This window comes from Symphodus melops, assembly GCF_947650265.1.
Source record: "Symphodus melops genome assembly, chromosome: 10".
NCBI lineage: Eukaryota > Metazoa > Chordata > Actinopteri > Labriformes > Labridae > Symphodus > Symphodus melops.
Genome location: NC_136700.1, coordinates 9,184,709 through 9,200,809, shown reverse-complemented (window position 1 = coordinate 9,200,809; position 16,101 = coordinate 9,184,709). Strand labels below are relative to the sequence as shown.

At 41.8% G+C, this 16,101-nt stretch overlaps 1 protein-coding gene across 1 annotated transcript; it reads left to right on the top strand.

Moving 5' to 3' along the window:
- Positions 1–2,200: 2,200 nt before the first annotated feature.
- LOC306829982 (extracellular calcium-sensing receptor-like) lies at positions 2,201–6,315 on the top strand (the record flags this gene model as incomplete). The annotated part of the gene is made up of 9 exons (XM_079353199.1): positions 2,201–2,304; positions 2,557–2,851; positions 3,005–3,091; positions 3,261–3,530; positions 3,906–4,112; positions 4,187–4,462; positions 4,762–4,989; positions 5,206–5,329; positions 5,402–6,315. 9 exons carry the CDS (start codon positions 2,201–2,203, stop codon positions 6,313–6,315), a joined length of 2,505 nt encoding a protein of 834 aa, XP_079209325.1.
- Between the last annotated feature and the right edge of the window lie 9,786 nt (positions 6,316–16,101).

Genomic DNA, 16,101 nt, shown 5'->3' with positions numbered 1-16,101 from the left:
TGATCAGGATATGTCCTTTGATTCATACATTAAACAAATTTCAAGGACAGCTTATTTTCACCTTCGTAATATCTCTAAGATCAGGCAGATCCTGCCACAAAATGATGCTGAAAAATTAGTTCATGCATTTGTTACCTCCAGGTTGGATTACTGTAATTCTATTTTAGCAGGGTGCTATGGTAAGTCTCTAAAGACCCTTCAACTCGTCCAAAACGCTGCAGCTTGTGTTCTGACTAGAACTAGGAAAAGGGACCACATTACTCCTGTATTGGCTTCTCTCCACTGGCTCCCTATACAATCTAGAATAGAATTTAAAATCCTTCTGCTCACCTACAAAGCTCTAAACGGTCAGGCACCATCCTATCTTAAAGAGTTAATTGTACCGTACTATCCGACAACATTACGTTCCCAGAAAGCAGGCCTGCTCGTGGTGCCTATAGTCTCTAAATGTACTATTGGAGGTAGAGCCTTTAGTTATCAGGCACCGCTCCTTTGGAATCGTCTACCAGTCGGGGTCCGGGAGGCAGACACACTAGGTACTTTTAAGAATAGACTTAAAACTTTTCTTTTTCATAAATCTCATAGTTAGGGCTGGCTTAGGACCAGCTCATAGTTATGCTGCTATAGGCCTAGACTACCGGGGGAACTGGCACCAGGATCTCTTATCTCTCTCTCCCTCTTTCTCTCCCAGCTTTCATATCTTATTACTGCTTGTCACTATCTTTATATTCTAACCTCTCCCTTTTCTGGGAGCTCCTGAGCTCTCTTAGGTTCCTTGGGACTGTTGGTGAGGATGGCCTGCCCAAACAACCCCCCCTTCTTTCTGCATCTTGTCCCATCTCCCCCATCCCATTTTCAAGCCCAGCACAGTTTAGCAGATGGCTGTTCCGTCATGAGCCCGGGTCTGCTGAAGATTTCTGCCTGTTAAAAGGAAGTTTTTTCTTGCCACGCTATGACGGATTCAGCTGGGCTCTTGTAATATAGCCATAAGTGAGGTCCTTTACCTGCTTTCTGTAAATATAACAATGAGCATGGTCTTGTTACCTGCTCTTTTGTTAATGTTAACAGACAAACAGTAAGGTCCTTTACCTGCTTTTGTAAAGTGTCTCGAGATAACGCCTGTTATGAATTGACGCTATATAAATAAAGATTGATTGACTGATTGACTTGCCTTTGTAGCAATAGACAGAAACAGCCTGTTTTGTGCAGGGCTGAAATGAGGGTTTATAGTCATCATAAAATACAGAATCAGAATGGAAATGGTTTGTGACCTTTTTGTTGATATTTTAATTTTCTAAAGAAAGTTCATAATGTTCTTTCAAAGTTACAGCACATGTTTATCCATACAAGATGTACTAGATGTAGCTAAAGACAGTACAAAGTACAAAATACAATCATGTCAAACAATGTTTTCAAAATCCAAAACAATGGGATTTTAAATGTATGATTAAAAATGTGATTAATCACTATAGATATGAGATATTAGGTGATTTATCATGTAAAAAAAGATTTAACAGTCCCAATTGTATCTAATCATATTGTATCTGATAATTGGCTAATCAAGGATGATTTCATGTATTCCAATGCTTGATCTGAATCTATTCCCAGGTGCCATGGACTATGAAGAGGTTTGCCAATTTCAAGAGTTTATATATAATATAGTCTTGATATATTAAAATATGATGCAATTGGGGCGCCGGTGGCGCAGCGGCAGCGCGTGCGTCCCATATAGCGAGGCTCTGCTCCTCGCACGGACGGCCCGGGCTCGTGTCCGGCCTGTGGCCGATTTCCCGCATGTCTCTCCCTGCTCTCTCCCTGTTTCTGGCTCAATCCACTTTCCTCTCACCATCAATGAAGGCCAAAAATAAATCTTTAAAAAAATAAATAATAATATGATGCAATTAAATAAGATTTGTCATCGGTCTTCCTTCTACAACCGCCTACAAATCTGGTTGGTGTGCTAAATTAAACAAATAGTGACGTTGAGGCAAAGGGGATGACATGTTTCTATGTATAAAATAAAGTGATTTGCAAACGGATTAGAAAACTGGGCGCAAGTAGGAGACAAGCTATGGGTGCTTTTGCTATCATACTCCCATTGCTTTTGATGTTGTTCTTCTCTTCATTCTTTCTGCCTGTATTGCCCTCTTTTTCCCTACTTTGCAAATTACGAAAGAAATTTAATTTCAATAATATGCAAATGGAGGGCGATGTTGTTCTTGGTGGACTGTTTAAGGTCCACTACTCATCCGTCTTTCCTGAGCTGTCCTTCACCTCTGAGCCTAATCAGCCAAGGTGCCAAGGGTGAGTTGTACATATTCACATCCTCAAATTGTGTAATTTATTATGTTATCACCTTTAGGTATTTAAGGGAAGAGAGATAAATTAGATTAGATAGTTAAAATGCAATTATTATTTTTTCTCAACGGTTTACAGATGGATCTTGGTAACAAATACTTGCCTGTTTGGTGTATGTTATCCAGGTTCTCATGCAATGATAATGATGATGGTTATGTATAGTTTGCTTTTCGTTAATGTTTTCATTATGTGTGTTAGCTTTGATATTCTAGGATTCAGGCATGCTCACACCATGGCATTTGCTATAGATGAGATCAACAACAACTCTGACCTGCTACCTAATGTGACTCTGGGATACACTCTTTATGACAACTGTGCTACACTTGGAATAGCATTACGTGCTTCTCTATCACTGGCCAGTGGTCAAGAGGATCAGATTTCTTTGGATGAGAACTGTGTGGGGTCTAATCCAGTCTTGGGGATTGTTGGTGATTCATATTCAACATTTACTATTGCCACGTCTGATGTGATTGGTTTATTCCAATTGCCCATTGTAAGTTTTTTATGTTGTCGCTTTTTCAATGTGCCAACTGAGAATGATTTCATGTGCTCTATGTCAAGGAAAATTGCAGAATTAGTTTCTTGAAAGTTTTACTAGCCTGCATGAAATCTAAAAGTGGCTTGTGCCTTAAATTTTCTTTCACAGGTTAGCTACTTTGCCACATGTCCCTGCCTGAGTGATCGGCAACGCTTTCCATCATTTTTTAGAACAATTCCAAGTGATACTTTTCAGGTACATTGATGCAACGAAGCACATCATTTTGTATTTACTTGCATTGCATAAGAGCTTCATGTGTATTCAGGACATTTATGTGGATTTGATGAACCTTCTCATTCTTGTTTTTATGCCAAACATTTCCAACAATACACTGTATATTCCATTATTCTATCAAAATACTTAGGTGCGTGCTATGATCCAGATTCTAAACTACTTCAGCTGGACTTGGGTAGGCCTTCTGGTCAGTGATGATGACTATGGACTTCATGCTGCCCGCTCCTTTCAGTCAGACTTAGCACAGTCTAGTCAAGGTTGTCTGGCCTACACAGAGATTCTGCCCTGGGACAATGACCTCACACAACTTAGAAGGATTGTGAATTTGATTAAAACATCCACAGCCCATGTGGTCATTGTTTTTGCACATGAGATTCACATGATTCACCTCATGGAAGAGGTAAAAGAATATTCACATTAAAAATACAATAAATAACGATTTATATATTTTGACCAGTATATTATGAATTTACTGCTTTTGCAGGAACAAAAAACTATTTAATTTAAAGGTGTATATTAAGCTGTATGTATGAAGCAGATATTTGCAAATTTGCTTTAAGAATAATTGTTGAACTATTAAATTATGTTTGTTCCATTCCATGCTTATGTTTACTAGTTACTATTGTCATTTTTTTTTAACAAAAAGGAAATCAGTAACATGCCAGTGAGTTGAGCGTTTAATGTGATTAAAACTAAAATTAAAATGCTTTTGCTTATACTTGCATAATACTCAGATGCGTGTCAATGTGATTTAGGAGTACGGTGACATTCACAGGTTGTGAGGCAAAATGTGACTGGTCGGCAATGGATGGCAAGTGAAGCCTGGTCAACATCCACTGTGCTCCAGGCCCCACATCTCATGCCGTACCTGGGTGGCACACTGGGAATCGCCATCCGTCGAGGAGAAATACCAGGGCTGAGGGAATTTCTCCTACAAATACGTCCTGACCCAAAGTCCAACAAAAGCTATGGAAATAGCATAGTAATGACCCTTGCCTTCATCTTGGCAAGTTTCATATTTGTGATCATATAATAAATGTTGATTTTCTTCCTCAGGTGAAGCAGTTTTGGGAGTACACATTTCAGTGTACATTTGCACCCACTCCAGCAGGTTGGGTTGAAACAGAGGGAGTATTATGCACTGGGCAGGAAGATTTAGAGAGTGCAGGGACAGAGTTACTAGATATGTCAGAGCTCAGGCCAGACTACAATGTGTACAAGGCCGTGTATGCTCTGGCGTATGCTCTGGATGATATGCTGCGCTGTGTGCCAGGAACAGGGCCTTTCAGTGGGCACAGTTGTGCCAGTTTACAAAGAATGGAGCCATGGCAGGTGTGACACGAGTTTAGTCGTTATAACTTGCATTGCATCACAATGTACCACAAAATGTTGAGTTTGAAATCACAAAAGATCTTGAAGTAAAACACTAAAACTGTACAGAATAATGTCTGGCATAAGAACACTTATAAAAAAAACAAATCAAAAAGTGGATGTGGACTTGTAAAACTTTAATTCAAATACAATAGTTGTAATATGTAGTTTTATTTGTCTGCAGACTAAGCTACTTGACAATGTTTAATCTTTTTCAATAGTTTGTTGTGCTGTTTTTGTTTGTTTTCTCTCTTTTGTAGCTTGTTCATCACTTACAAAAGGTCAACTTCACCACATCATTTGGTGATGTTGTTTCATTTGATGAAAATGGTGATGCCTTGCCAATCTACGATATCATGAATTGGCAGTGGCTCTCTAATGGCAAAAATAAAGTTCATGGTGTGGGAGAGGTTAAGAGGTCACACTCCAAAGGAGAAGAACTCACAATTGATGAAAACAAAATCTTCTGGAACTTCGATCGCAAAGAGGTAAGTTCTACAGAAACCTTCTCTTTTAGGCCTATTGAAAGTCATAATAGCTACCAATCAAACTCAAAGTTGATCGTTTGCACCTACTAAAATTGTCCTTGTTTTTTTTCTAGATCCTTGCTTGTGTTTTACTTTCTTGCTCATGTGTGTGGTGGCTATGCAAATTATAACTATAGAATTGTATAATAAAACTAAAAATACTTTTTCCAAACACAGCCACCTCGCTCAGTATGTAGTGAGAGCTGTCCTCCAAGTACTCGCATGGCAAGAAAAAAAGGGAAACCTGAGTGCTGTTACGACTGTGTCCCTTGTTCTGAGGGAAAGATGAGCAATGAGACTGGTTAGTGTTCATGTTCAATATTTTTGTGATATATGTTAAATATGAATGACAATAACACACTTGTTTCCCTAGACTCTATGGAATGCACTAGTTGTCCAGAAGATTATTGGTCAAACGCCCGGCATGACCGCTGTGTTCCAAAGAGAAGTGAATTCCTGTCTTTTCATGAGCCGTTGGGTATCTGCTTGACAACCACATCATTGCTGGGTGCATTTCTCTGTGTTGTCGTCCTGGGAATCTTCATCCATCATCGCAGTACACCCATGGTACGAGCCAACAATTCTGAACTGAGTTTCCTCCTCCTTGTGTCACTTAAACTATGTTTCCTGTGTTCACTGCTGTTTATCGGCCGCCCCAGATTGTGGACATGCCAGTTGAGACATGCAGGATTTGGCATTATCTTTGTGCTTTGTGTCTCATGTATTCTGGTGAAAACTATGGTAGTTCTTGCCGTGTTTAAGGCCTCCAAGCCAGGAGGTGGAGCTGTTCTCAAGTGGTTTGGTGCCATGCAACAGAGAGGGACAGTCCTGGTCCTTACTTCTATTCAGGCAGCAATTTGCACTGCTTGGCTTGTGACTTCCTCGCCAACACCTCATAAAAACACTCTTTATCACAATGACAAAATAGTTTATGAGTGTGTGGTGGGGTCTACAGTTGGCTTTGCAGTATTACTTGGCTATATTGGCTTTCTGGCAATCCTCAGCTTCCTGCTTGCATTTCTGGCAAGAAATCTTCCTGACAACTTCAATGAGGCCAAACTCATCACTTTCAGTATGCTTATTTTCTGTGCTGTGTGGGGTGCCTTTGTCCCTGCCTATGTCAACTCACCAGGAAAATATGCAGATGCAGTGGAGGTATTTGCCATCCTTGCCTCCAGTTTTGGTCTGTTGGTGGCACTGTTTGGACCCAAATGCTACATAATTCTACTGAGACCAGAGCAGAACACAAAGAAAGCAATCATGGGGAGAGGTGCAACAAAGTCCTAAAACACTATGTTAGGGACCCTGATCTGTTTAAAAATACAACAATAAATAAACGGCTGTAACACCAAAAAACTGCAAAAGGTTACTTTTTCTTGGCATGACAGCAATTTGTCTTAGATATTTGATACCCACATATTCACCCAACTTTTCCTGCTTTTCAGGAGACCAACTGATCATACAACACAGTCGTTTAGAGTAAATAACCAAAAAATGAATGGTGCAACATGAATTCCCTCCTGAACATTTTCTAACATACAATCTAGTATTGGAAAAGAAGTTGAGCTTCAAAAAAACACACTAGGTCAGATAATATCAAACTATTCAGGGTTTCTCTGGGGTTCGACGATATCCAGTCCTCTGAATGTATGGTCATTTTACATTACCAATTAGCACTATCCCTGTCTTCATCCTGACCTCTGCCCCAAGAAAGAGGAAAGGACACATGACTGAGACTTGGATCTTTCATTGTCTTCTGTATGTTTGAAAATGGACATTTTTTAAAACAACCTTGGTTTTCTTTGAAAGAGATCTCAGCATATCTTTGGAGTGCCAAACCAAAGAGTGACACAATGCGTGAAGTTACCTCAGTTAAGTTTGGTTTCTCTTCATGTTGTCTGTTCCTGTTTTATTTTTTAGTTACTGCTTTCCTTCTCAGTTACTTGTGTTTTTTTAGCCTTAGCCTGCCTTTCGTTCTGCCTTCTGCCTGCCCCTTTTGGATTGTTTGCTTTTTGGACTGCTTTTTTGGACTGCTTTTTTGTGTACCGACCTGGACTGCAGTAAACTCTGCCTTTTTCTTGGCAGTAAACTCTGCCTTTTTCTGGAATCCTGCTGTTTGAGTCTGCATTTTTGAGTCTATGACAATCCTGTCGTACCTGCTTGTGATAAACAGAAAAGAGGTTACAGGCTGATGTGTACATTTTTGCAACTGTCCAGCATCCTGTAGCCTAGTTTAACACAAGGCAACAAGTGTAAATGGTTGTTAGTTTCCTCCATAGCAAACACCATGGTTCTCATCCAGCAGAATGTTCTGTAGTCAAAGCTGCCGAAAATCAAGTAAAGTCCCATGAAGTTATCATAATTCATTACAACATGGAAAGAATCATATCACAGAATATTCTAAAATCAACAGATTATGAACAGAATATTTATGAAATGAAAGCAAGAGAGTATAAGTCACTCACTTGTTTAGGTTTGATGTCAATACCAAGGGAGAAGGCAGTGTCATCCATGCTGACCCCACTCATGAAATACATTGTTTAAAAACTCATATGCTTATCTCATTTTAAATTTCATAGGAGTCATCAGCAGTTGAAAAAAAAACACATTGAAAAGCAAATGCAAAAAAGTAGAGGATGTTTGTTTAATGTTTAATGTTTCACACATGGAAAAGCACATGAACAGTATTGCCAGAGACGACTAGGAGAAAAAAAAAATTTCACGTTTGATTTTGACTTTACTATGAATTTGTATTAAATCATGATAGACAGTTAAACTACTAAGAAGAATATTAGTTGTGATTGTTTCTATTTCCATGCTAAAAGGTAAAATATTAAGCAAAATATATTTGATCATGTTTTTCGTAAAAAAAAAACAAAAAAAAAAAACGTGTCCCAATTAAAGTATAAGAAAATTCCATTCTCTCTGTCTTTTACCTGCTCCATTTTTCAGAAAATGTGTGCTCAAACAGGCTGTTTGACGATGTTCCCTTTGTGACATCATGAACGGTGTGACGCACACAAAAAGTGTTGTCACATTTTATGTCGATATTCTGCTAATTTCTTATTTTAAGATGTTATGTAACCTTCTGTAAGATGAGCCACTTTAGTTGGTTAATTGCTGTGACACAAAGCTCAAGTTTAAACAAACTGCAATTTTCAGTTTTACCAGTAGGAGGCAGGGTGGTGCAGTGTGTCTCTGTTGGACGCTCTTTATTAGTAGACTCGTGGCTTCTTCATTCTGCTGAACGGAGCTGCACTGAGAAGACGCACTGTTGTCACGCTCATCTTTTCTCCTGTTATACAGGTTTGTGAAGCATGTATGTGTGTGAGAATGTGAATTAATGCCAAAACACAAGTTGGAAAAACGTTGGAAAGGATGTTAAGCAAGTATTTTGTTAATCTGTTACGGTCAGGCTAAGCTAGCGCCGCTAATGACAACGTGTTTTGGACTCCTACAAAGTAAAAGTCTGGTTAACTTTCATGCTCCAGTACATTTAAATATTGTGTTTTTGATCAACTTTGAAAAGTTATCAGTATGTTACAGTTGTAGTCAAACGTGTTAAATGATGTAAAGATATAAAATGTTTGTCTTTGCCAGTATCTAGCTCATGTAGTTTTTGTTTATCACTAGCAATGTGCTAGTTTCTCTTGAAGATGGGATTTAAGTTTAACAAGTGACATTATATGTTTATTATGTTTATAGGTGTATTTACACTAAAGCAAACTATCTCAGTTTAAGTGCTGAAACTGTTCACCTTTAGAAAGGTGGTGATGATGGATTTCGAGGGCCAACGGCATCTGGTGAATGTTCACAATGGCAGACAACGAAAGAAAGAAACTGGTTTGGACGGTGAAGAAGGGCCTTTTCCGCCTTGCTGCTGATGATTTGCTTCAGGTTGCAGAGTACATCCCACGGACTGCAGACCAAGATCCATCTAAGTTAAACACAAGTGATGAAGAGAGCTGTATTGACTATGTGTGTGCATACATGGATAGCACCATGTTGCTTGAGTTAGAGGATGAGGGCATCTCACAGTTACTTTTCCTAAAAGATAGGATTGAAGAGCTGATTAGTAAGTCACATCAGACTGAAATGTCTACAGATAAGAGTGAGAATGTTATGGTGTCTGATGCAAATGTTTTGTTGTCATCACAACCTAATGTTAATTTTAACACGCATGACATACATGACATACATGACAACCAGTCTGAGGGCCAACATAACATATTGTCACCTCACCCAAACGTTTACCAACATTCCATCAACACCACCGAAAGCATGATAGCTCTGAAAGACCTTCCCCTTCTGCAGAGGAAAGAATTCAAGATCCATGGTGGACAACTTGGGGACAAGGCATCTGAGATCAGCTACAGCAACATCTGTAAACAGATTGACCAAGGACTGAAAGATAAACACCCTGAGGACGAAATCTTAAGAGCAGTGTTTTGTATCATAAAGCCTGGCCACTTCAAGGATTTGCTCGCCAGTAAGGATGATATGACAATAGATGAGCTAAAAAGCTTCCTACAATCACACTTAGGAGAGAAAAGCAGCACTGAACTGTTTCAGGAGCTGATGAATGCCAAACAACATGAACAAGAAACACCACAACAGTTTCTTTACAGAATGATGGAGCTCAAACAAAAGGTGATATTCACATCCAGACAAACAGACTCTGACATTAAGTATGAGGCACGAACAGCACAGAATGTTTTTCTTCGCACAATCTACCAGGGCTTGAGTGAGAAGCATGATGATATTAGACGTGAATTGAGGCACCTTCTCTCAGATCCTACAGTTACTGATGAGGCACTGCTCAAACAAGTGACCAAGACAACAAGTGAGGAGAGTGAGAGAAAACGACGTCTGGGTCGTAGTGTTCGCCAGAAAATAGCTTTCGCTCAGAATAGTGAAGTTACAAGCGATGTAAGCAAAGAAAAGGGTAACTCAAACTCAAATGCTAAAGATGAACTAATCCATCAGCTAAGTGCCCAAGTACAAGCCTTGACTCATGCAGTAAGCTCCTTACAGTCAAATGTGGCAACAACGGCAAGAAAACAAATAACTGAGCCTCAACCACAATGTAGTTGTCAGTGTTCCGATAGACAGAACAGAACAATAAGAAAAGAGAGACCACGTGGTTGTCCAAACTGTATCGCCAATAACCAGACTAACTGCAATCACTGTTTTGCTTGTGGTGAGGAGGGACACCGAGCTGTCGGGTGCCTAAAAAGATCCAGGCCGTCGGGAAACACAACCCGGTCACGGCAAGGGGACAACCTGTGACCGACAGTAATGATCAGTCCCATCCAAATTCCACTGAACCAGTATCAGCACAAGTTAACCACAATCTAGTCACCCCTCCTCATCCACCCCCTGATGTTAGGTCAGCTGCACAGCGAGTAGCTAAGCTTATTGGAGAGAAATGTTTATTCAGATGTAATCTAAGTGGATATGCTGTAACTGCTTTTCTAGATTCTGGTGCCCAGGTTAGCATCATAGACCGGCCATGGAAACAAAAGTACCTACCGCAACAAAACGTGCGCCCAATTAGTGAGCTTTTGGGAGAACGAGAACTAGATCTCACTGTGGCTAATGGGGAGCCAATGCCATATGAGGGATGGGTTGAACTTACCTTTAACTTACCTGGTAATGATGATCCAAGCCTCGCCATTAGGGTACCCTTCCTGGTCAGCTGCGTAGACATAGTAAGACCTATATTGGGCTTTAATGTAATCAAAGACCTCATTCAAGGGAAGGATGTTGGCCTTGAGGTTTTAGTTGTTATTGCTAATCTATTGAGAGAGGCCATGCATATTGAAAATGATCAAGCTGAGGCAATAGTGAACTTTGTGCAGACTCAGGAGCCTATGCACAATCATGCATCTGTGAGAGTTGGTCGGCATGATGTTGTCATCTACCCTGGTCAGGTTGCCCGTATCAAATGTAAAGTGCCTGCTGATTTCACCTCTTCTGTAGCACTGTTTGAGGTTAACCACCCTGACATAAGACTTGAGCAACTTGACGTTGATGATGGCCTGGTTGAAGTACACCACACCACACGACCTTATGTCAAGATCCCTGTAGGAAACAACACTCAACATGACATCACAGAGAGCAACTTCACAGTATTAGGCAGCATCCAGCCGATTGACAAGATAGTGGAGACAGATCAGACAGACGGCATTCGGTTCCACAATGATGACTCACCTGTCTTTGTACAGCAGGATGACAGAGCTCCAAGAGAAGAACGTCCTCAGCTGTGGCATCCCCCTGTCAATGTAAGCCATTTGAGCGATGAACAGCAGGTGATTGTGAAAAAAATGCTTTATGAGGAGTCAAACGCATTCTCTCGGGATGAGAATGACATAGGATGTGTTCCAAGCCTCCAAATGAGCATAACTCTGAAAGATGACATCCCTGTGCAGCGGTCCTATGCTTCAATCCCGAAACCACTCTACAAAGAAGTCAAGGAGTATATTCAGGACTTATTGGCCAAGAACTGGATCGTGAAATCAAAGTCCCCTTATTCCGCTCCAGTGGTTTGTGTCCGCAAGAAGGATGGTAGCTTGAGGCTTTGTGTCGATTACAGGCTTCTGAACCAAAAGACAATCCCAGACAGACACCCTCTGCCACGTATTCAGGATCTGATTGACACACTAGGTGGATACAGCTGGTTCTCAATTTTGGATCAGGGAAAGGCCTACCACCAAGGCTTTATCGCAGAGGGGTCACGACACCTTACAGCATTCATCACTCCATGGGGCTTGTATGAGTGGGTGCGCATCCCCTTTGGGCTTTCGAATGCCCCAGCTGCATTCCAGAGGAGTATGGAGGACATGCTCAACTCTTTGCGAGACGAACACTGCATACCCTATCTAGATGATGTCCTCTGTTATTCAAAGTCATTTGAAGATCATGTGGAGACACTGAGACACGTTCTGAGAGCCCTCCAGCAACACGGGGTCAAGCTCAGACCCAGCAAGTGCGAGCTGTTCAAGAAGGAGGTTCGTTACGTGGGAAGGCTGGTCTCCGCTGATGGAGTAAGGATTGACCCAAAGGACCTGGAGGCCATCCAGGCTTTGAGAGACAAGACCATCAACACTGTGGGAGAAGTTCGTAAGCTACTGGGTTTCCTCAGCTACTACCGCACGTACGTTCAAGACTTCTCAAGGATTGCAAAGCCTATGTATGAGCTTTTGCAGGCAAAAGGTATTGTAAATGCAACACCTCAGCCCTCACAAAAGAATGGAAGAGGAGCCCAGCTGTCATCCAGGACCAAGGTACAATGGACTGGGACACATCAAGAGGCATTGGAACGGCTCATCCATATCTTGTCCAGCCCTCCAGTGCTGGCCTACCCTGACTTCGACCTACCCTTTGTGCTCCACACAGACGCATCTGAAAAAGGTCTGGGTGCGGTGCTGTACCAACGCCAGGGAGGGAAGCTCAGAGTCATAGCCTACGGATCGAGAACACTGACACCTGCCGAACGAAACTACAACCTTCATTCAGGAAAGCTTGAATTTCTGGCATTGAAGTGGGCAATCAGTGAAAAGTTTAGAGACTATCTCTTCTATGCGCCCCACTTCATTGTGTACACAGATAACAACCCACTAACCTATGTGATGAGCACTGCCAAGCTAAATGCAGTAGGCCACAGATGGGTTGGGGAGCTTGCCGACTTTCGGTTTGAAGTGAAGTATCGACCAGGAAGAGTGCATGTGGATGCAGACACGCTTTCCAGATTGCCACTAGACATTGACGGCTATGTCGACTCATGCACAGAAGAGCTCCCCAGAGACACTATTTTGGCAACATGGGATGGCAGCGGAGCCGCTAAGAAAAGAGATGTTGCTTATGTTGCTGCCATAAACTTGTCACTAAGTAGTTTGACCAACTCAGAGTCACCAGAGCTGCTCCCTACCATCAGTAGTGACGAGCTCTTGAAAGCACAGAGAGCTGACCCCGCCATTGGTCAAGTCATCAGACTCAAAGAAGCTAACAAAACACTGACCAGTGACATGAGAAGAGGAGTTTCTGGCCTTGCAAGGAAGCTTTTGCATGAATGGGAGAAACTTCAGCTCAAAGGTGGACTACTCTACAGGGAAACTACTCACAGGAGTCAACTAGTCCTGCCAGAGCAATATCGACCGCTGGTTTTAAAACACCTCCATGATGATATGGCTCACATGGGCACTGACAGAGTTCTGGGTTTAGCTCGAGACCGATTTTTTTGGCCATACATGAAACAACATGTTGAGACCTATGTAACTAGAAAATGTTGCTGCATCAAGCAGAAGAAACCTGTGTCACGTATCAGAGCACCTATGGGGAGCATTACTACCAGCTCACCCTTAGAACTCGTGTCGATAGACTACCTCCACTTGGAACCCAGCAAAGGCGGCTTTGAGTACATACTGGTTGTTGTAGACCATTTTACAAGGTTTGCACAAGCCTATGCCACCAAAAACAAGTCCGGGAAGACCGCTGCAGAGAAACTCTTTGATGATTTCATTCCTCGGTTTGGCTACCCATGGAAACTACATCATGACCAGGGAAGGGAATTTGAGAACGATCTCTTCAAAACCCTGCAACAACAAAGTGGAGTGGGTCACTCGAGAACCACCCCATATCACCCTCAGGGAAATCCTGCAGAAAGGTTTAACCGCACCTTGCTTCAAATGCTTAGGACCTTGGAGGAGAAAGAAAAGGAGAGATGGAGAGAACATCTACCACAAGTTCTCCATGCTTATAACTGTACCCGGAATGAAGCGACTGGGTTTTCGCCCTTCTACTTGAGGTATGGGCGCCATCCACGTCTGCCTGTGGATATGATATTTGGATTGGATAAGGGTGGAGGAGACAGCTCTCCACGAGGCTATGCAGAGAAGTGGGCCTCAAGGATGAAAGAAGCTTACAAACTTGCCTCTGAGAACAGTCAGCAGTCAAGTTCTCGTGGGAAGAAATACTATGATCGCTGCTTAAAGGGTGTTGTCCTTGAACCTGGCGACCGTGTTTTGGTGCGTAACCTCAGTAGTCGAGGGGGCCCTGGCAAGCTGAGGTCATACTGGGAGGACATGGTTCATGTGGTCAAGGAGAGGATTGCTGAAGGACCGGTTTACAGAGTGACCCCAGAAACAGGTGTAAATAAGGTCAGGACATTGCATCGCAACCTCCTTCACTTAGTCAACGACTTACCCGTTGATCTGCCTGAGCTGTCACAGAAACCCCCAGGTGGAAAAAAGACCTCGGATCTTCCCCTGTTGGACAACCCATTCAACAAAGAACAAAGAAGGGTCAGTCAAGTACACAGAGGCAGAGGGAGGGTGACACAAGCAGTGATGAGGATGATGATGAAGAACCACATTACTGGCTGAGAATACCAGTAACAAGAGGAACACAAGCAAAGTCTGTCCATGAGCCTCAGGGAAACCCAACTTCTATTTCAAACAATGGGGAATCTGAACAAACACGTTTACATGTACCTGAAACAGAAACCAGAGGGCATGAACAGGAAGAGGTGACCGGGCAGGACAGAAGAGCAATGGCCCCTCAGATGATCATTGAGCAACCTTGCGATGGTCAGACCAGCCAGCCACAATGGAGGTCCTCTCGAACAAGAAAACCCGCCCAGATGTTTACGTATGAGTCGTTAGGCCAACCCTCCTACCAATCACATGCAATTTGCAACACAGTGGGGGCCTATGGACCAGCATCAATACCATTCTGGGAGATGAATACATATCCTATGACTTTCTACCCCCCGGCCAAGTCATTGTATTGCTTGCCAAACCAAATCCTTTCTTACACCCCAGCTATGCAGTACACTGCACCATTAATGATGTACTGATTGAAACACATAAAGATACACTCACACATAAACACACCTTCTACTTACCTTTGAATAGATGTATAAATGTTCCTGGAATGTTTTTCTTAAGTGCGAAGAAGCGCAAAAGGTTGAAATGTCTGGAGCGATTCTTTTTGTCAGGGAGCGTGTGACGCACACAAAAAGTGTTGTCACATTTTATGTCAATATTCTGCTAATTTCTTATTTTAAGATGTTATGTAACCTTCTGTAAGATGAGCCACTTTAGTTGGTTAATTGCTGTGACACAAAGCTCAAGTTTAAACAAACTGCAATTTTCAGTTTTACCAGTAGGAGGCAGGGTGGCGCAGTGTGTCTCTGTTGGACGCTCTTTATTAGTAGACTCGTGGCTTCTTCATTCTGCTGAACGGAGCTGCACTGAGAAGACGCACTGTTGTCACGCTCATCTTTTCTCCTGTTACACAGGTTTGTGAAGCATGTATGTGTGTGAGAATGTGAATTAGTGCCAAAACACAAGTTGGAAAAACGTTGGAAAGGATGTTAAGCAAGTATTTTGTTAATCTGTTACGGTCAGGCTAAGCTAGCGCCGCTAATGACAACGTGTTTTGGACTCCTACAAAGTAAAAGTCTGGTTAACTTTCATGCTCCATACATTTAAATATTGTGTTTTTGATCAACTTTGAAAAGTTATCAGTATGTTACAGTTGTAGTCAAACGTGTTAAATGATGTAAAGATATAAAATGTTTGTCTTTGTCAATATCTAGCTCATGTAGTTTTTGTTTATCACTAGCAATGTGCTAGTTTCTCTTGAAGATGGGATTTAAGTTTAACAAGTGACATTATATGTTTATTATGTTTATAGGTGTATTTACACTAAAGCAAACTATCTCAGTTTAAGTGCTGAAACTGTTCACCTTTAGAAAGGTGGTGATGATGGATTGTATCCACATGTATATTTTGTGACTGAAAGTGCTTTGATACAGCAAAAAGACAGTCAGAGAAAAGTGTATTTATTTTGAATGTTGTTTAATAAATTCTGCTGAACGGAGCTGCACTGAGAAGACACACTGTTGTCACGCTCATCTTTTCTCCTGTTACACAGGATCTTCATTTGTTAATGGGTCATCAGCCTGAGACCTGTTACAAGGGCACTAACCCCTCTCCCAGGTGGGCGACTCTCCCACAGCTTAATGTTTGTTTTGCACTCTGAGTCTGCCTTCTCAATTCAAACAATAAT